Below are 25,935 nucleotides of genomic sequence, written 5' to 3'. Positions count from 1 at the left end.
GTTACTTTTACCTTGCTTGACCAAATCTCTATACTTGGGGAAGGATGAATTTAAAGGCATTGGTGACCCTTTGGGGAATGTGGATGCCTCATAGACATAAGCACTGTTTTGTGGTGACCAGCTTACTTCATGTTCTTTGTGGGAGGTAGCCTTGCGTCCTGATTGAGAGCACTGAGTTAGGGTCTCCTCAGACCTGGCTGTCAGCGGCCTCATGGCCTTGGCGATTACTTGCCCTCACCGAGCCCTGGTTTTCCTGACTACAGGTTCAAGCTGACACTATGCCTTCATTTCGTCACTGTGGTTAAGTAGATCATGCATGCAGAGGGCTTTTCTTAGTGCTCGGCTCATTTTAGTTCCTTTCATTGGTTGCAAGAATCTACGGTCCCCCTAGAGGACCCTGACCGAGTTTGAGCTGCCAAATTCTTTAAAAGATTACAGTTGAAAGTGCTCCGGTCAAGACCGATGCTGGGAAAGAAAGCGGGTGATTAGTGAAGTCAGCCTACTGTGGTTTTCTGTCCAGGGTGCTCACATGATCAGTACACATTTGCATGTATTATACAGGGGTGTGTGTGTGTGTGTGTGTGTGCGCGCTCTCTCTGTCTCTCTGTCTCTCTCTCTGTCTCTCTCTCTCGCTCTCTGCCTTCCAGCAGCCCCACTCCTCTTCTGCCTTTGAGGGAAAACAATTTGATAAATAACTAGTGAAGTAACATTGATTTTGTGTCTTAGTCTTCTTGATGATTTACATTTTAACAGGAGGCTGATGTTTATTCTGAAGAATTGAGTATTTAAAGATGGTATTTCTGATATTTTGGTTCTTAGGTGGCATGTTCTGAGGATCGAATCTTGCCTCTAACCTCAAATTACCCTTTCATAAGTTCCCACCTCTTTGGTATACATGGAAGAAATCCTGATTCTTGGTTTTAGAAATCCTTTTAATTCTGCTTTGTTTCTCCTTCTGTTCTGTGCTCTGTAATAATCTCAGGTGCTTGATATGAGGCAACATGTTCTGAAGTAGCCTTCCTCTTCCTTGGTGTTCTGAGCACATTGTGTGTGATGTGTTCAGATTCTGGTTGCCATTCGCTTGCTTTGGAAGGTTTGTGACCACTTACTAGGTTCACACGATGGCCTAGCGAATTGAAATTGTCGCCTAAAACATCGTTCCCCAAAGGGCAACTACTAATTAATTGTCTGGGTCTCTGTTCTATAAAGAGAGGCTGTATTAAAAGAAACTCACTTCAAATTTTGAGTTAGAACTTTGTCAAAGTAGCATTTTCCACCTCTTGAAGGTTCCTGGTGATTCATCTGAACAGGATAACTCAGTGCTAGCCTGCGGTCTTTTTCTTGGCGTAATAGTTCACACCAGCCATTTCAGCTCAAGGTGAAGCTTCCTGCGTAGCTTTCATAATTCACTCATTTTAAAAGGACCCTTTAGGGGCTGGAAAGATGGCTCAGCGGTTAAGAGCACTTGTTCTTGCAGAGGACTGGAGTTAAGTTTCCAGCACCGGAACGGTAGTTCACAATCCTCTGTAACTCCATTTCCAGAGGATCTGATACCCTCTATTGACCTCCTCAGGCATGGAACAAGCATGTGACGAGCATGCGTACATACATGCAGGAAAAATACACATAAAATAAAATGAATGTCTAATTAAAAAATAAATCTTTTTTAAAAAGTGTTTTAAAAATCGAATTTAAAAGAGAATAATCTGAAGTAATTCTTGGGCTGGTAATGGCTTCGTGGGTAAGGACACTTGCCACCAGGCTGACAGCCGAACTGATCCCTGGAACACATGTGGGATAAACTTCCTCTTCAAGTTGTCCTCTGACTTTTATGCAGAAACCATGGTGCAGGCATACACAGGTAAATAAATAAATGTAATTAAAATTTTTAAAATTAATTTTTGGAAGCTGGCTGTTAGGAACATATTTCTGAATGCATAAATCTATTTTTTCTTAAATGTACAGTTTTTCCTTTTTTAAAAAAAAAATTACTCTCTAGTTCCCCGCAGTTTGTTTTTCAAAAGAAAACCACACCACTTTTGCCAGCTATAATCTTGGTGTAATAATAAATTGTGTTCTCTTTCTCCCCACTTTTTTTAAAAATCTACTTACTTAGTATGTATGCAGTGTTCTCTCTGCGTATATGCCTGCACGCCAGAAGAGGGCGCCAGATCTCATTGCAGATGGTTGTGAGCCACCATGTGGTTGCTGGGAATTGAACTCGGGTCCTCTGGAAGAACAGCCAGTGCTCTTAACTGCTGAGCCATCTCTCCAGCCTCTGCTCCCTCACTTTATTGAAGGTGAGCTCTCGACTTATCCCATCCCAGACTTCCAGACTCTCTGCTGTGAAGCTGCACACAGGCTTGTATTTCTGCAAAAGTTTGGAATTTTTAACACAACTGGTGTTGTAGGTAGCATATTGTTTCTTCACTTTTTTTTTTTCAGTCCAAAGTTAATCTTGGAGATCCTTCATGTAAGCACAAATAGGATGTCTTTTTTTTTCTTCTTCTTCTTTTAAGCTGGTAATATGAATTACTAATAAATAGTTCAGTTTGGATGAATCATTGTTGGTTGATGTCCTCATTTTGAGTCTGCCCTCTGGCTTCCTTTGTTTGTTTGATTGATATTGCAAACAGATGCTGAACTTGTTCTTGTCCACGTTCTTGTGCTGGTGCTTTCTGAAAAGGGGGCATTCCAGAGCAAGCCTGCATTTCGGACTGGATTGAATGCTGCTACATCAGCCTCAAGACCAACTTGTGTTTCTAGCAGCAACACGCTCCTAGCAAGGGTGTGTTTCCCAACATCTACATTTCTGTCCTGGTGAAATGTAGAGTCTGGTGATTTTCATCACCATCAGTCAGGCGTGGTGAGGGGGCTCCCCCAGCGGTGGGCAGTGCCGGGGGTGTTGGATAACTGGACCATTTTCTCCACCACTGCTTCCGCCTCGCCCTGCAAGAAAAGTGTAAGAGTGGGTCACAGGTTACAAGCCAAGCCCCTCCAGCGTAGTCCATCTCTACCTGACAGCCACCTTGTCCTGAATCCCAATCGATCTCTGCTTTAAACCACCAGCTCTGAGCACTGTGGAGATAGCTCCGTCACTGAAATGTTTTCTGTGCAAGCTGGAGGGAGGACCAGAGTTGAATCCCCAGAACCCCAGGGGGAAAGCCAACTTGGTAGCCTGTGCTTGTACTCCCAGCACTGGAGAGGCAGAGACTGGTGGTTCCTTGAGACTCACTGACCGACTAACTTATTAGCCTGTGTGGAAGCTTCAGGCCAGAGACACAACCCGTTTTAGGAAAAAATTGAAGTGGCCAGTACCTGAGGGATATCACCAGAGGTTGCCCCCTGGCCTTCACATGCATGCGCTCACACACTCGTACACACGAAAGAGAATTACTCTGTGTCTAAATACATGGTACCTCCTTTGTAGGAAAGATGGAAGACAGGTCCTTTCTGTGCTGACGGGAGTGTGTGTTTGCTGTGTCTGTTAAGGCTACGCTGGACAACCACTGAGACTCACAAAAGAGCAGCCACTGATGTTCTTGCAGGGACTGGACTCAGACTGGAGCATCAAGGTCCCAAAGAATCAATCATGTTAGAAAATTCATGGTCCAGGCCGCCACTGATTGGATTTCAATCAACCTGTTACATGAGTGGCACTCGGTTGTGACAGCAGAGGCCCTCATTGGGTCACTGGTGTAAGTCTTCTAAGAACTCCAGCCCAACGGTGGAGGGATTGAGCCTCATCCCGTTTAGCAGCCACGTTCCCAGTGATTGGAAAGAGCTCCGTCTGTTATTGACAGCAAACGTTAATGTCTGTTGGGAATGGAAAGGTCTTCATTTCTTGCTCCGGAAGTAATCACTTGATGCTAAATTACCCAACTCTTGTTTTGTACTCCATTAATTCTGACTTGGAGCAGGTGCTTAAACCATTAGAGCCGAGCAGAAATGGAGACCCGAGAAATCATAGCACAAGGATGGGATCTAAACTCTAGAAGAGGGAGAAGACAAGGTCATCGAACTCAACACCTCTTTACAGATCTGAAAACTCAGGTCCCCATGAAGGTGTCTCAGGGGGTCAATATCGTTCTTGGAGACAGTCTGAATCCAAGAGTTTTTTACTGTGCTGTTAACCATTTCCTTTCACTCAAGTTTTTTTTAAGCCTGAGTCGGACCCTGTGTTAGCTTCCTTGATTGATAGATCCGTCCCCACGGTGGACCTGCCAGCCAGTAAACGTTTCTGTTAGATGTAGCAGGAGCCGATACTGCTGACCGGGGGTGCTGAAGCCTGCTGGGGTGAATTGGTTCATTTTTCATTGTCTCCACCCTGACTTCATGGCAGGTCACAGGAGGTGGAGTTGGGTAATTACTTACCTACCTCTGTGCAACCGGGCCTATCCTGCCGCTCTGTGCTTTGGGAACTTGGTGTGGTGCAAGACCTGTGGGAACGTCCTGCCAGGGCCCACCCAGCTTCTACCTTCTGACTGACTCTCTCCTGTAGCTAGAGTTTTCCTGCCTGGCCCACAGTCAGGACAAATCTCTCTCACCTGCCAGTCCCACAGCCGCTCAGACCCGACCAAGTAAACACAGAGACTTATATTGCTTACAAACTGTATGGCCGTGGCAGGCTTCTTGCTAACTGTTCTTACAGCTTAAATTAATCTATTTCTATAAATCTATACCTTGTCACGTGGCTCGTGGCTTACCGGCATCTTCACATGCTGTTTCTCATCATGGCGGCTGGCAGTGTCTCTCTGACTCAGCTTTCCACTTCCCAGCTTTATTCTCCTCCTTGTCCCGCCTATACTTCCTGCCTGGCCACTGGCCAATCAGTGATTTATTCATTGACCAATCAGAGCAACACACTTGACATACAGACCATCCCACAGCACTCTCCAATCTACCTGTGTGCTTTCTTCCACTCAGCAGGAGTGTGCTGAAGGGAGCTGTTATGTGACAAATGCATACATATCTACTCACCCCTGATAGGGAGCCCATGATAGACCAAAGTCACACACACCACCAGAGTTCAACTTGGCGAGCCAGTGAGTTTTATTGGGGTTACTTACAGGAATGTGGGTGAGTGGTTATTACAGGAGCAGAAATGACCCAGAGGCAGCTAGCTGCATCACCCAGGCCCACCCCAGCGTGGGTGACAGCTCACAAAAGCTGGGAACCTGGACACACTGCACAGCTTGCAGGCAGATCAACAGGTTGGAGAGTGTCCTTTCCAAGTAACTCTGGTCTGAACCTCTACCAGGCTTTACAGGTCTCTGCTTCTCCCAAGCAGCTGATCTGGTCTGTCTTCTTTGCAGCTTGGCCTGTCCGAGAGGGACTCCCAGCGTTTATTGCTTACTGTGTCAGGGAGGGGCCTAGTGAATCTGGTCAGTTTCAGGGACTTCCTGAAGCTATTTAGAGTACTCTGCCTTCCTGCTTACAGAGCTTTCTGCAGGACACAATGTTTCAACCTGGAAGGAAGCAGTTATACGACAGGAGACACACACACAAGGTGGGGGGGGGGGGGAATGGATGGTTGTTTTGCCCCCCCCTTCTGCCAGGAAAAACACCATTCTTTGAACTCATTTTACTGTCGTCTCTGTGGCTCTGAAATTCCCACATCTTAGAGTTCCACTGAAGCCTTCTGCCAGGAAACACACCATTCCTTGAACTCACTTTACTGTTGTCTCTGTGGCCCTGAAATTCCCACATCTTAGAGTTCCACTGAAGCCTCTGGCATCAGGTGCTTGCTGTCTCCATTGTTGGCATTTCCATGGATGTCCTGGGCTTCTCCAGAGCCTACGGCGGTGTCCCTTCTTCCCAGGACAATAGCACCAGGCTTCCTCTGTGCCCTACCGTTTAGGACTTTGAAGTCCCTGCGCTTCAGATATGGCTCAAAAGAGAAAGTGGTCATAAAAAGAAAATCCAGAGCTTGCTGTAACTTCTTGTAGCCCGAAGTTTTCCTGTGTTCCACAGTCGCCTGGTCCCAAATAAACACACGGAGGCTTATATTTAATTACACACTATTTGGTCTCTGGCTCAGGCTTATTGCTAACTAGCTCTTTTATCTTAAATTAATCCGTTTCTATTATTCTTTGTATCGCCATGTGTTTCATGGCTTTACCCATGCTCCCCCAGCGACGCACAGCGTCTTCCCGACCGCCTTTCTTCTCCCTGTATCTCTGCTTGGATTTCCCGCCTGGCTCTAAGCTGTCCTGCCGTAGGCCAAAGCAGCTTCTTTATTAGGCAATGGTGGCAACAACTTCTAGTCCATTTTCTCAAACACTGGAATCAGTCCGGCTGTACCTTGTCCACATCTTGCTTCACACCACCTGTCATAGGATGGATCCCCGAAGTCTCTTAAGAAACAGCCAACGGATGCACAGTTAGTATCAGCTGTGTAGCAAACAACTTGATGTGTTTGGAGAAAATTGCCACAGTTAGGCACAAGCCCATCTTTGCCATCTTTCGTATTATTTGTATTTGCTGTATTTCTTGCTCCTTTACGTGAAAGTTAACTGTAGGTGCCATACGACAGATCTCTAGGACTTACTCACGTGCGTAAATGAAACTTGGAACCCTGTGAACCCATCTGCATGTCTCTGTTTCTGTGAGTGAGGTTTTTCCTGGGTACTCTGTGAGTCTGGGATCGGCAACACTTGGCCTGCTGTGCCTGGCTTATTTTGGTTGGCATGAGCTGCAGGTTCGCTGGTGTTACCGTTAATAGCAAGAGTCCCTTTCTGAAGGCTGAATAGTATGTGGATGTGTGTAGCATGCCTTCTCTACTGCTCTGTCAGCGGACATTAAGTTGCTTCGTGATAATGGCCTTTGTGAGTTGTGCGGCAGGGAACGTGAACACGACTGTGCAGATTTCTTCATGGACCCTGATTTCCCTTCCTTGGCTCCATACCCAGGATGGCATTTGCTGGATCAGATAGCACTGAAGTCTGTTAGAAAGTAAGTTCTAGAGAGCGGGGGAATTGGGAGCCCTGCATACCTGTCTCCTGGTTTCACTTTTAGAAGGGAAACATGCAGCCAGACAGAGGTGGCGCACGCCTTTAACCCCAGCACTGGGGGGGGGGGGGGGGCAGAGGCAGGTGGATCTCTGTGAGTTTGAGGCCAGCCTGGTCTACAGAGCAGGTTCCAGGGCAGCTAAGACTACATAGAGAAACCATGTTTCAAAAAGGGGGTGGTGAGAACCATGCGACTCCTCTCAAAGCCACCTTTTCAGCACCCCTGTGGCTGCCTGGACAGGTACTCAGCCCCTGACTTTTGGAACTGAAGGAGAAGAATTCTAATTGAGGAGAACTGGAGTCCTGAGTAGGAAGGTGGGGGTAAAGCCAGCAACCCTGCTTCAGGGTACTCCGGCTTTTTCTAGGCTGTCCAGATCCGAGTGCTGATGCTCAGCTGCTGTGTCCTTGGGCCAGGGGGGTGTTAATGAGCACCTCCAGGGAAGGTTTTGGTAAAGATGAGAGACACTTAAAACACAATGCCCTGAACACAATAGGAGCCATTATGTTTGATAATTATGCTAATAAATAATGTGGGCTGCACCTCCTCTGCAGGCCAGCTCACCTAAGTCAGCACTTGCTGCCCCTGCCTTGCTGGGCTCCAGCCTTCCCAAGGCTCCCGTTTCAGGTCCCCGGTGCTCACCAGCTGCGCTCATTACAGAAGTGGTTCACTCCTACAATTCCAGTGAGGTGCTTGCTGCCTCCAGGAGCATGGCGCCTGCAGGGCCGGCAGGTTCCTTTGCTTGCCATCTTTTGGAATGTTGCCTTTTATTACTAAAATAATAACCCCCATCCTTTGTTATTTGGTTACTTGTTTTGGCATAAAAGGTTCTAGGTGCTTTTTAAATAAATTGTATTTACATAGAATCATTACTTAGATACTTTTTTGTTTTAAAAGTGATTTTATTTAGGTACATCTGTTGGTTTTAGTGATACCTGTCTATTTTGTCTCAAATCTTTTGCAATCCGCTTTCCTCTTCACATTCAGAAATGATTATTTTAAATAGGTTTAGCATTAAAAAAATTCTCCCCTTGTCTTCCAAGAGCATTAGTTAGATACTACTAATACCTGTGTTTCTTTCCTTCTTAATTTTATCCGGCTCAGTGTTAGAACTAGTACTATTTCAGAGTGGAAATAATGGAATACTCACTGTAGTCATTTCTCTAACAAGTACCTAATTAGAACTCCAAAGCCTCAGTACAGGACTGGGCAACAGGAGAGTTCCCTGTAAGCAGAAAAATAAAAGTATTTCAGTGTCTGCTTTTTAAGTACTGGTCCACTGCTGTGTGGCCATGAGGGCTGCGTCTAACTAATCTGGAAAGTAGAGTGAGGGGAATCTGGTTGTCATGTGTCAGCTGGCGTGATCTCAGGGGCAAGTCACATGAGCAAGCTGATGCTGTCCCAGCATGCAGACAGACTGAACACTGGCCATGAACTTGCGCTGCTAGAAAGTGTCATTAGAGTATGGCAATCTGATGGCTGGGTGTCCTGGTGCACACTTGCAGTCCCAGCCCTGGGGAGGCAGAGGCAGGAGGATTGCTGTGATTTTTGAGGGCATCCAGGTTCATGTCATGAATTCCAGACCAGCCAAGGCTTACATAGGAAAACTGAAAGGCAATGATTTGCCCTCTGATAGCAGTGTGTTCTGTGTGGTGAGAGATGCAGAGGACACTTTAGAAGTTTACCCTGCCACAGAGCTGACATCTCTGCGTGTCTAAAAACTCCCTCTGTAACTTGTCAACAAGGAATTGAGCAGCATGGAGCTCATGCCTTGGTGAGTTAGTTTAGCTGAATGCTTTTCGCAAAGAGCTCCATGTCAAGTACTCAGAACAGTTTCTGGAGCGGACTGACAGGAGGCAGGCCTGTAATTTGGCAAAGGGGGAACAGCAGGAGAGGACCAGGAGACTGGGGACAACTGAGATCAGAACACAAGGGACTAGGTAAGGGAGATACAAAAATCAGGCCATCCTAACAAGCTTCGTCTTGTTCCTGAGTCTGCTTCCGGGGTCGTGTGTCTGGAAGGCTTTCTGATGCTGTTCATTCTTCAGAGAACAAGTAAGAGGCCAGGACTTCTGTTCCTGGGATTCATGACTTGAGCAAACCGGTGTCACATAACTCCTGTTTTCCTTAGGGATGAGGAGTTGCTCAGAGCTGCCCTGTGATTGTCTGGGGACATGTCACTGCTAAGTCACCAGGCTGGCTTTTGACCCCAAGTGTGTTTGATCGTAGACATTTCCTTAGGAGTGGAGTGTTGTTCGTTGTTTCGGGTCTTTTTTCTTTTGGAGGCCCACCACCCAGCTTCCGAATAAATCACACACAGAGGCTTATTCTTAGTTATGAATGTCTGGCCTTTGCTTGTTTCTAGCCAGCTTTCCTTAACTTTAAACTTTTTTTAACTTTTGCCTCTGGGCTTCCCTCTCCCACGCCCCCCCCCCCCCCCCCCCCCCCCCCCGCTTACTTCTGTAAATCTTACTCTTACTCCACAGCTTGCTGTGTAGCTGGGTGGCTGGCCCCTGGAGTCCTCCTCCTTCTCTGGCTATTTCTCTTTCTCTAGCTGCTCCTTCTTTCACCCCTCCCTCTCTTTCCTTCTCTCCTCCCAGATTTCTCCCTCTATATATTCTCTCTGCCTGCCAGCCCCATCTATCTTTTCTCCTGCCTTGCTGTTGGCCATTCAGTTCTTTATTAGACCATCAGGCGTTTTTACACAGACACAGTAACACAGCTTCACAGAGCTAAACAAATGCAACATATACAAAAGTAGCACACCTTAAAATAATACTCTACTACAGCAGAGACATTTTAGTCACAGCTATTTCTTTTGTACCCAGAGCAGTGGCTCAGGAAATACTCTCTGAATTAAGTGACCAGCTTGCACATTCTTTGGGAGAGTTTTAGCTTCTGGAGGCATGTTAGAAAACAGAGGAACTCAGCCCACACTGTACGGCCGGGCATTCTGCTCCCTAATGGAACACTCTGTGTCCAGCATCTCAGATGTGGCCGGAAAACTGCCTCAGCTGTATCTTCTGTGAACTATGGTGTCATCAAAAGCCAGTGTGTAGACCTAACAGATGGTGCCATTTGATGTTTCTGGAAGCTTGCAGCATTTCTTTATGTCAGTCTGTCTCTTTGGGGATGAGCTGGTACTTTCCAGAGTGAACAGAGGACTCTGTCTTGAAGGAGCTGAGGAGGCTGTTTGTGAAGTGCTCACTCTCTGCCTTTTGCTTTGGGGGCAAGCCATAGCCCTTCTGAGGGCTGAACTTTCACTCTTGTTTTCAAATTACAGATTTAATTAGTCTTCACAGAAGATGAGCCAAGTGTGAAAATACCTGCTCTTCTCAGAATGTGGGACCGGGAAGGCGTGTGGGGGTTGCAGTCAATGCCTGAGCATTTAAATAGTTTTCAACAGTAGCATTAAGGGTGAAATTAATTATATCGTGACCAAGTGCCAGCCTGTTAATTAGACAGAGGCAGTGGAATTTATATTTGCAGTGTTGATCTTTTTTTTAAAGTGGAACTTCCTCCCCGTTTTAGAGGATATTCTGATAGTAAGAGTGGAGACTTAACTCTCCAGGATTTAAACGTTTGGAAAGAGAAACGTCCTTGTCATTTGTGTGAAATTTTTCCTCCCCGTTTTAGAGGATATTCTGATAGTAAGAGTGGAGACTTAACTCTCCAGGATTTAAACGTTTGGAAAGAGAAACGTCCTTGTCATTTGTGTGAAATTATTTTGTGGGCTGATACACTGCCATTTTACACAGTCATTTTGTGTGTGTATATGAAGGATGTGTGTTTGCTCCATCATTGGACACAGTGCTCGAGGTGTGTCTGTTGAATCGAGCTCATTTTTCAAATTGCTCATAGCTTTCAGCAGTCCATCCGTAATAAAAGTAATCTACATAAAACGTAGTCTGATGGCCATAGAACCTATTTCCCCAATAGACCTCCTTTATCTTGGAGAGAGAAGAAAACATGTTTGTATCTGGGGAGGTCAGGGAGGGTGACCAGATGCCATTAGCTTAAGTGTCAGGTACCATGGGCCAGAATTCCAATGGAGTTATTGGGAGAGCAGGACTTAGTAGCTACTTGGGTATGGGAGGGAGAAGGGTGAGAGCAGAGAACACCAATCGAGAGCCTGAGCATGCTGGTAACAGACCATCAAGGACCTGGGTGGATGTTGGAGGAAATGGAAGGTTCTCTTACTCTGAGTATGCTAGGAGGAAGCCCATTTGGGTTGAATCAGGAACAGATGTAGTTTTCTGTGGGAAGTTAAGACATGAAACCACCTTCGTGGAAATGCTATTAAAGCCTTCTGCGGCAAGAGGGGGCAAGTCCAGCAGTGTGGAGGAGATCTGTGCTCAGGGCTGGGTGAGAGAAGAGGGAAGAACTTCTGGAGACATGATAACCTTGTGGCCTAAGGACAGGGGACAGGACATGGTGCCCTTCTCCTGCATGGGGAGAAGAAGGAGATGGAGTTTCGATGAACAGCAGGTCATGAGTGGGTTCCAGGAGTCTTTAGTTAATCTAACTGTATTCTGGTTTCACATGCCTTGGGGAGGGACTGTGAAGTGAAGGTGACTCTTCACTTGAATTGGGAGGAAAATGAAAAAAGAAGGGGGTCCAGTCTGGGCTGGGGAGATGGGAAGAAGTGGAGGAAAGGAGGGATATCAGAAGATTGAAACCCAGTCCTTACCTACATGCAGGTGTCAGGATGACACTGAGTCAGAAGTGATACTGTGTGGAAATGGAGGGACCAGCAGGAAGAGGGAGGCAGAAGAAGCCAGGGCAGTATGGGTGTGAATCTGAGAAGTACACGAGGCATGTGGGTGTAAAAGGCACATGGGTGTAAAGTGGTACCATAAAACCTATTTCTGTATATGGAATATGTGTCAAATGGCACAGACTGTGTGTAAAACCGTACGACAGTGCTTTTTAAATTAAATAAATTATTGTATGATCCAGTATTTCCACTTCTGCCCTAAAGAATGCAAATCAGAGCCTTGAGCTGTTTGTGAACCCCTGTTTACAGCATTATTCACAACAGCCCAACTGTAGACACAACCCAAATGGCCATTGGATGATTGCATAAACAAAACATTCTGCACACTAAGCAAGTGGGAAGCAAGTTGGGGCACATGCTCTAACATGGATGAGCCTTGAGGGCATGGTGCCCCAGACAGGCTCTCACTAGCCCTGGCTGGCTGAGGATTCACTATGAAAACCAGGCTGGCCTAACTCACGGAGAACCACCGGTTTCTGCCTCCCGAGTGCTAAAGGCATCAATCACCACCATGTTAGGCGAGTGGCCCATGGAGCTTGCTTCTCTTTTGTTCAGTTGACCATAGTTGCTGTGATAGTCATAGGTCTAACTGTTTTCAAATGAAACGGCACATACATGACCACTGCTGTCGTGGCATCTTGATGTGGACTTGAGCCCTTGTTTGTAGCGCAGAGTTCCCAAGGAGTGCCACTCACGAGCCCTGCCGTCCACATTGAGTCTCACTGAAAAGTCTTTGCATAGAGACTCAATGCTACAGCAAATACAGACAGAAATAAATAGAAAATACTTGCAGTTAAAAGTCTCAATCTGGGGTTAGACTTGAGGTTGTTTTTGCCCGTGTGTGACTTGGCCCTGTTTCGTGGTTGTGTTGTGCCACAAACTGTCCTTCTTACATATGTGTGTGTCAATGGTTAGACTGCTCTGCTCACTCAGATAGTCTTAGTTCGGTCACGCCAGGGTTTGTCTCTTCCCCCGTAAACCGCCTTTCTCGTTCTGCCAATGAGGTGCTGTCGTGGCTCTCTGCCCTCACCGCTTCAATTAAGTCTTCCTGCAGGTTGGCCCAGCTTCAGAAACTGTTATATGTCATTGAAGTCCAACACACAATGCTGTAAAAAGCTCAAATAGTAGGCTCTGGTTTCAGTTTGGAATTCACGGTAACTCCCGGTCTTTCTGTTATGTTGAAGACTTACCTGAGACGTTTGGGGGATATTTGAGCTATGGTGTCGGTGAGACTTAGTTGTCTTTCCAAACCACTGCTGAATAGGAATTATTAATTTCTTGGTTCTGCCTCAGACATGGACTCCAAGCAGTCTTGTGCCTCAGGAGAGAAGTAATGATGCACCTTTAGGACCTCAAAGTTGACAGGAGATCTGCCTCCTTGCTTCTCGGTGCCGCACTATCAGATGAATGGCTACAGAAATCTCTGTGTTCTCGGGGTCTGCTTGTGGGTTATGAAATCAGACGTTCAGAGGTCTCTTCCATAAAATGGTGTCCTGAGCCAGGTGTGACGATGCACTCCTGGAATCCCAGGTGAGCTCAGGGTCATCGGAGCAAGGTCGGCACGAGCTATGTGAAGCTGTCTCACACAGTTTTAAAAATGAATAAAATCAATGGGGCGGGTGGGGCAGGTAGTGGTACATGCCTTTAGTCCCAGCAGGTAGCTCTGACCAGAGACAAGCAGATCTCTGAGTTCGAGGCCAGCCTGGTCTACAGAATGAGTTCCAGGACAGCCGGAGCTACACAGTGAAACTCTCTTAAAAAAAAAAAACAAAAACAAAATTATTGTCTATAATGTAGACAAATGTTCCATATACTTTAAATATTTTGGTTACTTTTAATATTTACCATGAGCTTGGGAGTGCTGGCGAACACATTTAACCCCAGCACTCAGGAGGCAGAGGCAAGAGGATCTCAGAGTTTGAGGCTAGCCTAGTCTACAGAGTGAGTTCTAGGACAGCCAGGGCTACACAGAGAAACCCATCTCAAAGAACAAACAAAACCTATACAATTTCTAATCTGTAAATACTGTTTAAACAGATGTTATTAAAACAAAAAAAGGCGGGCGGTGGTGGCGCACGCCTTTAATCCCAGCACTCGGGAGGCAGAGCCAGGCGGATCTCTGTGAGTTCGAGGCCAGCCTGGGCTACCAAGTGAGTTCCAGGAAAAGGCGCAAAGCTACACGGAGAAACCCTGTCTCGAAAAACCAAAAAAAAAAAAAAAAAAGAAAAAAAAAAGAAAAAAATGTAAAACAAAAAAAAAAAACAACAACAAAAAACCTGTGCAATTTTTGTTTTATTTTGTTCTCCAGTACAAAGGAATGTTTTTGACTCTGTCATTGTCGATCAGGTTGGTTGGATCTGCACAGGCAGACTTTTGGATATTGAGCCTTATCTATCTTGCCTTCCTTTTACGATTGAGGAAACTGAGTCAGAAGGTGCTACTGTGGTGTCTCCATCTGATGGCAGAGCTTATGGTTCAGTGCCCAGTGCCAAGGTGGTGTGGGGGCAGACAGTGGAAGATGGTGAGCCGTCCTGAGGGCAGAGCTGCAGTTTACTCACAGGCTTTGAGACTGAAGCGGACCATGGTGAGCCACAAGCAAGTGATGCCATGCTGTGGTCCTTCCTGGGTCCCAGGTGAACCTCAGACAACCTGTCACCATTTCCCCTTTTTAAATAATACCATAATTGTGTGTATGCGATGTATGTTGGGGGCGGGGCAGTGCCAAGATGCACATATGGAGTTCAGAGGACAGCTTTGTGGGGTTAGTTCTCTCCTGCTTTCCGTGTGAGTTCAGGCTGGCCACACATGGGCAAGAAGCTTTGACTGGCTGAGCATTCTCGCCATCTTGCAGCGCTTCTTTTCCCTTTTTGTGTTCTATGTTGAAACAAACAAAAAGGATTCTTCCCTTTGTGTGTTAAATCCAGGTGAGCAGCTGTGAGTTTTGTCTCTGATGGCTGTGATAAAACACCTTGACGAAAATAATTTTGGAGAGAGAGAAGGGGTTTATTCTGGCTCACCGTTGTTCAGGTTACAGTCCATCCTGTTGGGGGGACCGTCACAGCAGGAGGCGCTTAAGACAGCTGGGTCACGTCATTTCCGCATCTGTAGTCCAGAAGCAGAAAGCCAGGAAAGCAGTTCCCTTCCTTCACTTACACAGTCCACGATCCCAGCTGGGAAAAGCAGCCACCCACAGTGGGCGGGCCTTCCCACCGCAATGAATGCAACCAAAATAATCCCCCACAGGCATGCTCAGAGACTAACCCAACCCAGACAATCCCTCACAGGTGTGCCCACAGGCCTGTCTTGCAGGTGATTCTAGATTCTATCAAGTTGACAATTAACACTAAAAGGGACAAACATGGAGCAGCAAAGGGGCCAGTCCCAGCAGAGCAAAGAGGGCTGTGAGCACAGATGGGCAGACTCCCAGAACAGTGCTCTCCTGGCATGTAGCAGAGGGCATTTGATAGGCCTGTGGGTTTTGGGGAATTAAAACATTCTATCATTTTGTGAATTGCGTGCGAATGTTTGAGTAACGTGAGTACAAGGAAAGAAATACGTCACTGTTCCGTAGACATGAGTTTCCTGGTGTCAGCTCTCCTCGTTTTTAACCCATATTCCCCAGTGCTTGAAAGGGTTGGAATAATCCCTTGAGGAGGAGGAAGTGCGGCAAGTTCTGGACCCATCCTCTTACCACGGTGGGGCAGCTGCACGTCAACACACTGAACGTAGAGCTGGCCCCAGATTTGAGACCTGACAAGTGAGATGTAGTTTTAAGGAACGAGTTACCCAATACATCCCTTCCAGCTCTTGTCGCTAGCCTTTAATTCCACTTAGGGGGAAAACACACTTAATTGTTTCAAAGATTATTACTTTTTTTTTTTTTTTTTTTTAGTAAATTTCTAGTAAATGGGGAGATTAATAATGGGCTATTTTTTCTCAGCTTGTGGTTTCTAATTACATCAGTTACAGCTCAGCCTTCCTCTTAACTGGAGCGCAGGCATGAACTGGAAAAGAATGAGCTAATCCCGATAGATCAGGTGGAAGAAAGCCCTCCATTCAGGTCTTTACCTTTCATCCCTTGTTCTGAGTGCCAAGAATTAATGCTGTTTGAAAGTACATACTGATCCTGCCAAGCTCCGGCAGCTGAGATAATCCTAATTATTTTCAGTGTTAGTGAGAAGGGCCGCAGTCCCACTCTGGAAGAACGTTCTATTGTGAAACATTAAATATCTGCTAAGTGGTATTGATTGGACACGATTTTATTTCCAAACACTCTGCCTATCGTGAAGCAGAAGAATTTGTTGTTGAAGACATTTTCACAGCTTTTCATCAGATTCCTTTAAGCCTACAGACCAGCAAGAGGCCAGCACTTTGGTACCCTTGGCAGGGGCACCCAGGTAAAGAGCCCGTAGCCCCAGGGAATGCCATTTGCATTTTATTTTCCAAGGGTTTCTAAGTAAGGCTTTGATAGTGTTTAACCTACAGAAGAAAGATGTGTTTTTTTTTTTTCTTCAGGCATGAATATCGTGTGTTTTCTCACATCACCGAAAGAGAATTATTCGTTCCAGACCATCAACTTCATTCCAACAGATCATTCAAGTTAAAAGTCAGGGGTCTTTGCAATGTCAAAAGACAGAGTGGTTTTGAGTGGGTTTTGCTTTATTATTTTTAGTTTTTTTTTCTTACTTAACCTTTTTTGCAGTGTGTATTATGTCTCAAAAAGAATACTTTGTTTAGATAGCACCATTGAAACCATCGTTAAGTGTTTTCTCCCTGTTGGTGAGAGCTGGGATGTGTAAGATGGGTTTGTTTTTAGCCCTTAGATGCTGTAAGCCTAATTGGTGGCCTGAGAGGAAGCATGTCCTAGACCTGCTGGTTCACACAAGGGCCAGCCTCCTGGGCTTAGGACCCCTGACTGTGACAGAAGGACAGATGAGCAGGACAGGCTTTCCTTTTCCCTCTGCAGTCTGCGCTTTAATTCCCATCTTGTGTTTCTGGGAAGGCCCAGTGCTCACAGGGAAGTAGAACCTTTAATTGACGTTTGCTGCTAATGCTTCCTGCCCCTTCCTGTGCAGTTGCCCTCTCCCCCACGCACGAGAGCGAAGCCGGAACATCATCCGTGAAGATGATGAGAGGGGAGTATCTCTGGGCCGATTACTCTTTCTTTAGGTTAGTCCCCAGAGTAGAATTACCAGGTCAGAGGGGATGAGCCGTTTTACGGTTCTTATCACATGTCACTAGACGGCCGTCCAGAAAGATGGAGCCAATTTCTCTGGTGTATCCCCTCAGTGCCGAGGACACCAGGAGTTAGCAGCACGCTTACCAAGTGACACAGACAAGCTTTTTGAGTTGAAACCAGCCCTCTGCAGGGCCCAGGAGAGTCATCTTAAAAGGCTAAAAAGGATCCTGTCGAGTTTGATACTAAATCATTTACGACCACAATTGCTGCATTTGCCTCCAGGAACGTTAAATACAGTTTGTTTAAATGTCTGGGTACCCCAAAGGACGATATTTAAGGATGCTGTTAAAATAGACTATACATTGTCACTAACACCACCTAAGTCTTCATGGGCACACCGGACTTTCATGAGGTGCTATCCAAAATGAGTTAAGCAGATTGTGACTGACATTAACTTCAACATCCTCTTATTCAGAGACAATACTAATCCTTGAACAAATGTAGAAATAATGTGCTTTTAAGTTCAAACTGGAGAAACACTTAAAAAAATACAGGTGCTTTTCCAAACTGAGTTTCTTTCTTTCCCTCCTCTCTGGAACTCAGCTCCATGTGACTAGAGCCTCAGTAGTAGCATATTTATGGTCCCAGTTGACGGAAATAAAGGGCAGCTGGGAGCAAAAGAGACTGTCCCAAATTCTTCTCGTGTAAAATTCTCACTCTTCCCTTTCTTAGTTCTTGGCTGAATGAGAGGGCACAAGGGCACCTCCTTCAGCTTCTCACTGAGTGCCAGTGACAGTTCACTGGGAGGCCCTTGTCTACTGCCAGAAGCCTCTGCATCAGTCTGAGAAGGACAGATAGTTTGGTCCCTTAATCTCAAACAGGGACCCAGAAGGTCGAGTAGCCGGTTTCCAGGTTGTGATCATCAAAAATAAGCTGGTGTAGGAGCAAGAGCATGCCAGAGACTTGGGGTCCTCTGTATACAACAGGGAGGGTAATTCTCCTAGTGAATGGCTTCTAGGTGAAACACCTCACTGCAGTATATGACCTCTGGAGCATAGTCAATAAACATTCACTCCCTTCCCTGTGGCTTGGTGACAGAAAACTCCCTGGTTTGGTGTTGGTGTGAGACTATGCAGATGAACAGGTAGACTCTGATCTGCTCTTTAGATCTGCCTGCTAAGATGATTTCTGAGCAAAAGTCTAGTGTTTGGACAGCATCTCTTTGTATATGTATATATTTGATGAGGGGCATACGGATGTGACTTGCAAAGAATTTGAAATTCAAGGAACAACCCAAATTTAGTAAGAAGCCATTGTGTTCTGCAATCACGTAAGAGCTCTTTGGGCCCCGTGTGTGTGTGTGTGTGTGTGTGTGTGTGTGTGTGTGTGTGTGTGTGTGTGTGTGTGTGTGTGTGTTGTTTTGCTGTATTTATATATGTGCACACCTGCTCTTTAGACACCTATAAAATATTATTTAATAATTTTTTAAGTTTACAAACTCACACCTCTTAAGGAAAATTCAACAAATACCTTCAATACAAAAAAAAAAAAAAAAGAATTGTCAGAAATTTGCCTAAATTGCTTCTCAAATTTATACAACTAAGTTTTCAGATGATCTCTTTCCCTGTTGGATGGTGAGGTGTCTGTGTCGGTCACATTTGGAGCTTTGGAGTATAATGTGGTTGGCCAGAGTGGTTAAAAGTCCATTTCTTGATCTCATTTCTGTTATTTCTGTGGGGCACCCAAGTGGCACCATGCATTTCCAAACCCATAACAAGTGTAAATAGTGTTCTCTTGTAAAAAGGTCTCTCTTCAGCATGGTAATATACCTTATTAAATTCCAAACATAATAAGTATTGATGGCAAACACATCAGGACCCAGTTCAGCTTCCACTATGATTTAGTTCTCTACAAATGACTTCGGCACTCAGCTCCCAGTGCATTGTGCTAATTACATCATAGATTTCCCTATTGATGAACACAAGCTGAATTAACACAGGAGCACTAATGTACCCTTTCACCATTATTGTCGTACAAGAAGCCGTGGCAGATGCTGGCAGTTAGTTACACAAACATTAGTATTAACGATTGGCCATTTGGAATTGGTGACAAACTACTGCCCGGCAGAATCCTGAGGCCGAAACCAATCAGGAAGTTAATGAGGAGAGAAATTACCGAGGCAGCTTCCCCTTAATTACATTCACACTAGGCATGAAGGGAGTTCTGGGGGTGGATCTAAATTCTGCTAAGGTTAAGAAGGTCAGAGACCCTTTTGCTTAAATTTTGTATCTACTGTGACTTCTAAGGTTGCAAAAAAAAAAGTTGTTGGGCCCATTATTATTTTTGTATCCTTTATATTTAAAGGTCAGTTTCCCAGTGGACTTTGCATGTTCATAGAATAGTTTGTTAAATTTCATGTTTTAGTGTGATGTAATTCAATTTATCCTTTTCTATTAAAAAAATCCCTTAGGCTTCCTGCCTTTTACTTCTTTATAATTATGCCTGCTGACCACCCTTCCCCCACTCTTGTTGCCCAGTGGTAGCCAAGAGAAATAAGTTGACAGGCTGCCCAATTCACCTGCCCAGTTCATGTTGCCTTTCCTTGGGTGGAAGTGAAGGGGGTGGAGTCCTGCTCAGGGATCACTCCTCAGGTGTGGATCTCTAGGAGAGGAGTTTCATTAGCATCTTTTACCTAAAGGTGAGGGGAGGAAATCTTCCAAAGTGGGTGGAGTGGTGTTTTGGTGGTTGCTTCTCAATGAACCTGAAGTCTGGGATCCTGCTACCTACCTCACTTTGCCCTCAGCTAAGCAGATGTGCTGTGGACATGACTGGCTTTTATTCTGAGGAAGTGAAGGAGGGGTCCTGAGGGGCAATAGAAACGACAGAGTGCCTCTTTGTTGGAACTTACTGGAATACTGAAGAAAGACTAGCCATTTTTAACATACTATCTCTTCCCTCACTTCCCAGTGTTCTCACCGCCCAGCAGTCAAGATTCCGGCTTGGTTTCCCTCTCCAGCAGCTCTCCGATGAGCAACGAGAGCACCAAGGGAGTTCTGGAATGCGAAACTGCACCCTCTGAGGCTAGCAGTTACCCTGTCAGCCAGGTCCTGGAAGAGGACGAGGACGAGTGAGCCGCTGGTCGGTCGACTCCCGGTGTCCACAGGGTAGTTAGCAGAGGGCTTGTTCTGTTCTCCGCAGGGTTTGTTGTTTGATTTGACTGTTCCCGTTCACAAATTTTGGTTCATATTCCTTAGAATTAGGTTAAAACACTTGTAACAGTGCAGGGTTCCTGACTACCAACTGCAAAAGATCAAAGTGCCTGGCTCACCAAGTTTAAACAGTAGTTGAGTCTCTCTCCCTCCCCACGCCTGTCCCCCACCCCCCAACCCCCTTCCTGAGAAACTAATTGACTGTCCTCCGACCAAGTAATCGAAATTACAGGCTATTTTGGGAGTTAAAATGAAATCTTAGGTGCCTTAGATTGTTATCAAGTTTTCAGGATTTTTTTTTTTGGTTTTTCGAGACAGGGTTTCTCTGTGTAGCTTTGTGCCTTTCCTGGTACTCGCTTTGGAGACCAGGCTGGCCTCGAACTCACAGAGATCCGCCTGGCTCTGCCTCCCGAGTGCTGGGATTAAAGGCGTGCGCCACCACCGCCCGGCAGGATTTTAATAAAACCAAGAAAATATAAATTTAGCCAAGTACTTGACCAGAGAAAAGAGCAGGCAAAATGACTTTAGAACTATGCAGAAAGTAAATGGAGACACTGTTGCTGTGTTGCTGTTGGCAATAGTTGTATCACACACTCCAAATCCAAACATAACTGAAATACAGTGAGAGAAAACTGTTCAAAGCCTCCGAGTACTACTTTTCCAATAAAGGATAACTTAAGAGAATACAATGTGAAGTAACCTGGTGAGGCATTTCCTGGGTGGTGGTCCTAGAATGAGTTTAACATATACATTTTCTTTACTTTTCTTTACAGGGGAAAAAATGGAGGCAATCCAGACGATTTTGTAACCTTAGGTTGTAATCTGAGTTGAAAACAAGTACATCTTTAAAAGTTACCACTGAAATTTGAGTTCATTATTTTGTTAAAAAATTGCTTTTGGAATACTTCCTCATGTTACAGAAGCCATCCTGAAATGAAACTAGTCTAAAAAATTAATTGTGGTGTGTGGTTGCAGCTGTACCTGAAATAAAAACGTTATTGATGACTGCATTTTCTTGTGTGTATATTTGGGGAGCCGCATTAAACAGGGAAAAAAAGAAATTACTTGTATTTTTTTCGCTCTGTGCCTTGAAAACATCTATTTGATTTCACCCCCATCTGTTGTAATCAATAACCTGACCATCTTGTTTTTTATTAAATGCACTTACTCTTAATTTCATCCACCAGTGGTTTTAGAGAGAATAATGTGGAGTTACCTATATAGGTTTGACATTATAAATCACTTCTTGGGGCTGAATCGTATAGCGGTATCGATTGATCCTGATATATCACAGAAATTTACTGTCACTTCTGTTTTCAATTAAAGATACAATCAGTCAGATAATGACTTAATTGGATTTTACAGAAGATTGAGTTTTATTGCCCAGTGCTTTACGAGTTTAGTTAAGGAAGATCATTTTATCACACTTGTCAGGCCGCTGCTACTGCAGCCCGTGCCCTTCTGCAGCTGTAGCTACTGTGGCGACGACATCGGAGACTGCCGGCGGGAGGAAGGGGAGCGGTTCCTGGTGGCTTTCCCGTTCCTCGCCTGTGGGCTGTCGCTGGCCCGAGGCGGTGTCCACGGTTGGGGTCCCCTCCCTTATCAGGCTTCGCGGCTTGGGTGCGCCCTTTGAAGGTTCTGTAGAGAGACTAGGCAGGGGGTCTGACCCCTCACCGACCCCCCATAAGCTGTATCTGTGTGTCCGTCCCGAGGTCGTCAGCGCTGGTCCCGCGGGAAAATGCCTCGACGTCCACCTGCTCGCCCCAAACTCAGTGCGCGCGGCATCCAGGACTCGGGACACCGGTGGGGACTAGTCACAGACTGGGCTACTCCCAGGGGTACCAGCGGGGTGATGGCGGCAGGCCATGCCAGGCTACAGGCTGGCAAGTCTGTGGAATATCTGTGTAAGGAAAAGACCTGGGCCTTGTTCGTAAAGAGGCATTGACACGACCTTTGCATTTATTCGTGATTGCTAAGGAGGAGGAGGAGGAGGCCGGTTCAAAACAGGGCAGGACCAGTTCAGAATAAATCTAGCCGGCCACAAGCAGCGGGATCTAGAGGCGCCCAGATTCTAACAGCAAGGCCACTTTCTCCTGTGGTTCCGTAGTATGTGTGGGAAGCGAGTGTGAACACGTGCGTGCAAATGGGAGTGCGGGGTAGCTCCCGGGGAGTTGTTGCCTTAATGAGTCTGCAAACCACGCGTGGGAAACCGAGGCAGGCTGGCATTCCTACAGAGGTGCCAGACAAGCTCCTACTAGTATTGAGGGTTATGGGAGAGCTGTCCCTGAGGCTGGAGGTCGCAGGGTACCACCTAACCGGTCGTTTCAACGCGACCCACCGCGCAGAGGCCACGAGCGTGTAGACTGCGCAGCGGAACCCGGGCCACGGGCACCCCAGCAGCAGACCCTTGCCTGCTGTCCACACACTCAGAACGTAGAGTGGACCCAGTGGGCCAGGCTCGCCGGCAGAGCGTGGGGTCTCCCACATTGCAAGTGTGCGGGTCGGCTAGAAGATGCTTGCCCACGCGGGAAGCCGAGCGCCTCTGCTTTGCTGACTCGGCAGTGCCCGGCCAGCACTTTCCCACGCGGCGTTTGGAGTCCCACTGGGCTCAGTTTAGGACAAGAAGGGAGTGGACGAAGACGAGCGGCCTCCAGTCTTCCACTCAGCCACTGTGAAGTTCCTTCCCGCCCACGCTCGGAACAGAAGCACAAACTTCCACCCACCAGCGCCTCCGTGGAGCCTCGCCACGGATCGGGGCGGGGCGAAGGGGGTGGGCGGGGCCAAGGTGGGCGGGGGCGGGGACTCTCACCGGAAGTCGCCCCTTCAGGCGGCGCTGCAGCGGGGGAAGGAGGTGCGATCTAGGTCCTGTGTGAAGCGCCGCTACCCCAGGTCCTGGTGGTTCTGAGTTTCGAACTCCCGGAGTCGAGCTCGCACCCGCTCTTCCTGCGGGGGGAAGTTTCCCTCTGCACCTCCCAGCCTTTACTCGATTCTGTGTTCTCCGGTAGAAAGCAGGAGCGGGTGGGGGAGTTTTCTGGGGGAAAAAAAAGTCATGGAGAAGTCCACCTAGCGCTTCGAGCTAACGACCTAGGGAAGGGAAACGTTTACTTTGTCCCTTGAACGTTACTCAAATTACCTGGCCCGGTTTTTTTGTTTTGTTTTGTTTTTTCAATCTTTGGCTTTTAAAACTACAGAAAGGCTGTGTATTTGAGCTGTCGATCACTTTACCCAGGAGACCCGGTTCGCCCCCTAGACGCACACTTAAGCAAAAGGGGGTTGTCTCCCTTCCAAAACCGTTCGAGGGCTTGTCCCCCGCCCAGGACGGTCTGGGTGGGGGGCGGTCAGCGAGGGTGTGGCCATCCATCTGAAGACCCTTAGAAACCTCTGGGTGAGGTGATGCAGGAGAGACACACTCTCCCCAAAAGTTGGAGCCAGGCAGTGTCGTCCAGGCTGAGTGTGAGAAATGTGCCCCCAGGCCCGAGCCGCTGCTGGCCGGGAGAGTTCTAGAACCCCCGAGGGCAGGGCAGCACTTGCACACAGCCCTCTTTCCAGGCGCGGAGCGCGTCTTTTAATCCGAAGGCAGCCCGCTCCTACTTCGACACGCCTTCTTCCCCACTGAGATTGTATGGGTAGGTGACAGTCCAGAACCGTTCTCCGGTTGCTCAAGGCATCCCTCAGGCCTACTGGATGCGGGGTCGCTGGAGAGGAGCTTCAGGGATATCGTAAGAACTGAGCTTGAGGCTCTCCCCAACCAGTTGGAGGCGAACAAGGACATTACCACCGCCCCCAAACCCCAGTCACCCCCACCTTCTTTTAACTTGAAGCTGGCTAAAGAGAGATGCCCAGAGACACTGATTGGGTGAGGGCAGGATAGCTCCGGTTAGGTTCCTGAGTAGGCAGAGGAGTTTTTACAAGCCCCGCCACCCCGCACCTGTCAACACCCAAGTAACCTTGTTCGCAACACAACCAACAAAGTAGAACAGATGTCTCCATGTGTCTTACATCCAGCACACTATGCAACTGTCCTTTGATTAAATGTTGCTGGGTGGGGGGTGGACGACACCTTTCAGGACCCCCAGACTGGGAATCAGACACCAGCACTTTCTCAACAAGAACACTGGCCTTCGGAGCTTCTGATATTCCCGCATCAAGCCGCTGAGTGTGCGCCAGAAGGAGCAAGCGCCCATCGTGGTTTTTTTTTTTTTTTCTTCACCCGCTTCAGTATTAATACCTGCCATATCTTACCCAGTTAATTGTGGTTTGAAAACACTAGCACACCACCCAGAGGAACCGGGAGTGGGTGTAGTCTAGTGAGGTTACTTTCGCTTGTAATCCTCCCCCTCCCTTTCCAATTTCTTTGATGATTTTTCCCATAAGCGCGTAAGCTGCAGGGACTTAGTAGAAGCAGGCCGCTCCTCCTAAACGTGATTCGGACCATATGCTTTCCACATTCATTCCCGCATGGGCTTTCTTCTCTGAACTAACTGCTAACACGTTATAGTCACCTTGAAATTTCCTCTGCTATTTTCCAATTAAAAGCTTAATAGCCCTGGAAACGGAGTTCATGTGGTGAAGTTTACCATAGCCCCTTGTTCTGAAAGGCTTTCTGCTGGGATCCCATTATGTGCTTGAATAAACCCTTTCTGCAAACAGAAATGGGACTCGGGGTTGTCAGGTGTTGGGTTACAATAGACTTTGAGGCAGGGGACATTTTACCAACATAAATACAAACCTGTCCCTATAGGGAGATGTTGTCAAATACTGGGATATGGAAAACATTCCCATCAAATATGAGAAAAGGATTACCGCGCTATATCAAATGAGTATTTAGATCTCAACTCTCCATGTTCACTGGAGTGAAACAGGGCCCAGTACCAAATAATACCAGAATGTGTGAGTGGCACCAGGATAGGGTGGCTAGATGACCCAGGAAGGAAAGGGGACTGCCTTGAGAATGAAAATGTCCCCCCAAAACCTGGTGCAGAGCGCCTCTGCTTTCCTTCCTGAGAGAAACTCGTTACTCTTTATTTTCCGGATCCATTTTTGCTGACCATTTAGGAGAAATTCGGCTTTGAGAAAAGTCCGTGGTCCTTGTGTTTCTCAGAGACACAGATTCAGAGCGAAACAGTGCAAATTCCCAGGTTCCTGTCCTTCACAGTTCATGAGAAATGGCTCCCGTAGGCACCCACCCACTTTTCTGTTTCACGCCCTACGACCCACGGGTGACCTCTGTCTCCCGTCCCCCCGGTTTACGAAATTCCTTCCGGTTGTAGCGTTAGGAACTTGTTTTTCCTGGCGAAGGATGGCAAGGGGCCAGATTAGGAAAGGGCAAGAGACAGGGGTATGGGTCCCGTGCAGCTTTTGGGGTAGTCTCTGGGAGGTAGCATTCCTGTGCAAGGGCTTCCTCCCCGGGCCTCACCAGGTCAGCCCCCAACAACCACCAACTCCTCCACGCGTCTGAAACCCCGGGTGGCTAAAGGCGTCGAGGGAAGAAAGGTATGCCACTATATATAACCCCGTTCCAAGTTCTCTCCCCTTTCCAAACCACTCTCCCAGGCCGAGAGCTTGCTGCTTGAACTCGGGGCGGTGCAGCCCTAGAATTCATAGTAAACTCAAACGGCCAGCGGCGCTCTCCTCCTTGGCCGGTTGTCGGGTCAGCCCTGGAAAGCGACTTCCAGAAAACGACTGTGGCCTCTGTGCAGTCCAGGGCTCAGGGACCGCAACAGACCCGTTTACGTTAACTTTCAGCCACACCGCAAAGTGCG

The 25,935-nt window shown here is 47.0% G+C and overlaps 1 protein-coding gene across 1 annotated transcript in view; it reads left to right on the top strand.

The window, feature by feature from the left end:
- Dmrt1 (doublesex and mab-3 related transcription factor 1) overlaps positions 1-20,483 on the top strand; it is a 113,830-nt gene extending 93,347 nt beyond the window's left edge. The window contains exon 5 of the mRNA XM_052714096.1: positions 19,932-20,483. Coding sequence (XP_052570056.1) covers positions 19,932-20,095 — 164 coding nt within the window. The 3' untranslated portion in view covers positions 20,096-20,483. The remainder of the gene's footprint in view (positions 1-19,931) is intronic.
- Positions 20,484-25,935: the final 5,452 nt, after the last annotated feature.

The sequence above is a fragment of the Peromyscus californicus genome, unplaced genomic scaffold (assembly GCF_007827085.1).
Source record: "Peromyscus californicus insignis strain IS unplaced genomic scaffold, ASM782708v3 Scaffold_4__1_contigs__length_199733344, whole genome shotgun sequence".
NCBI classification, from domain to species: Eukaryota; Metazoa; Chordata; class Mammalia; order Rodentia; family Cricetidae; genus Peromyscus; species Peromyscus californicus.
Note: the sequence above shows the minus strand (reverse complement) of the source record. Positions and strands in the feature narration are given on the sequence as shown.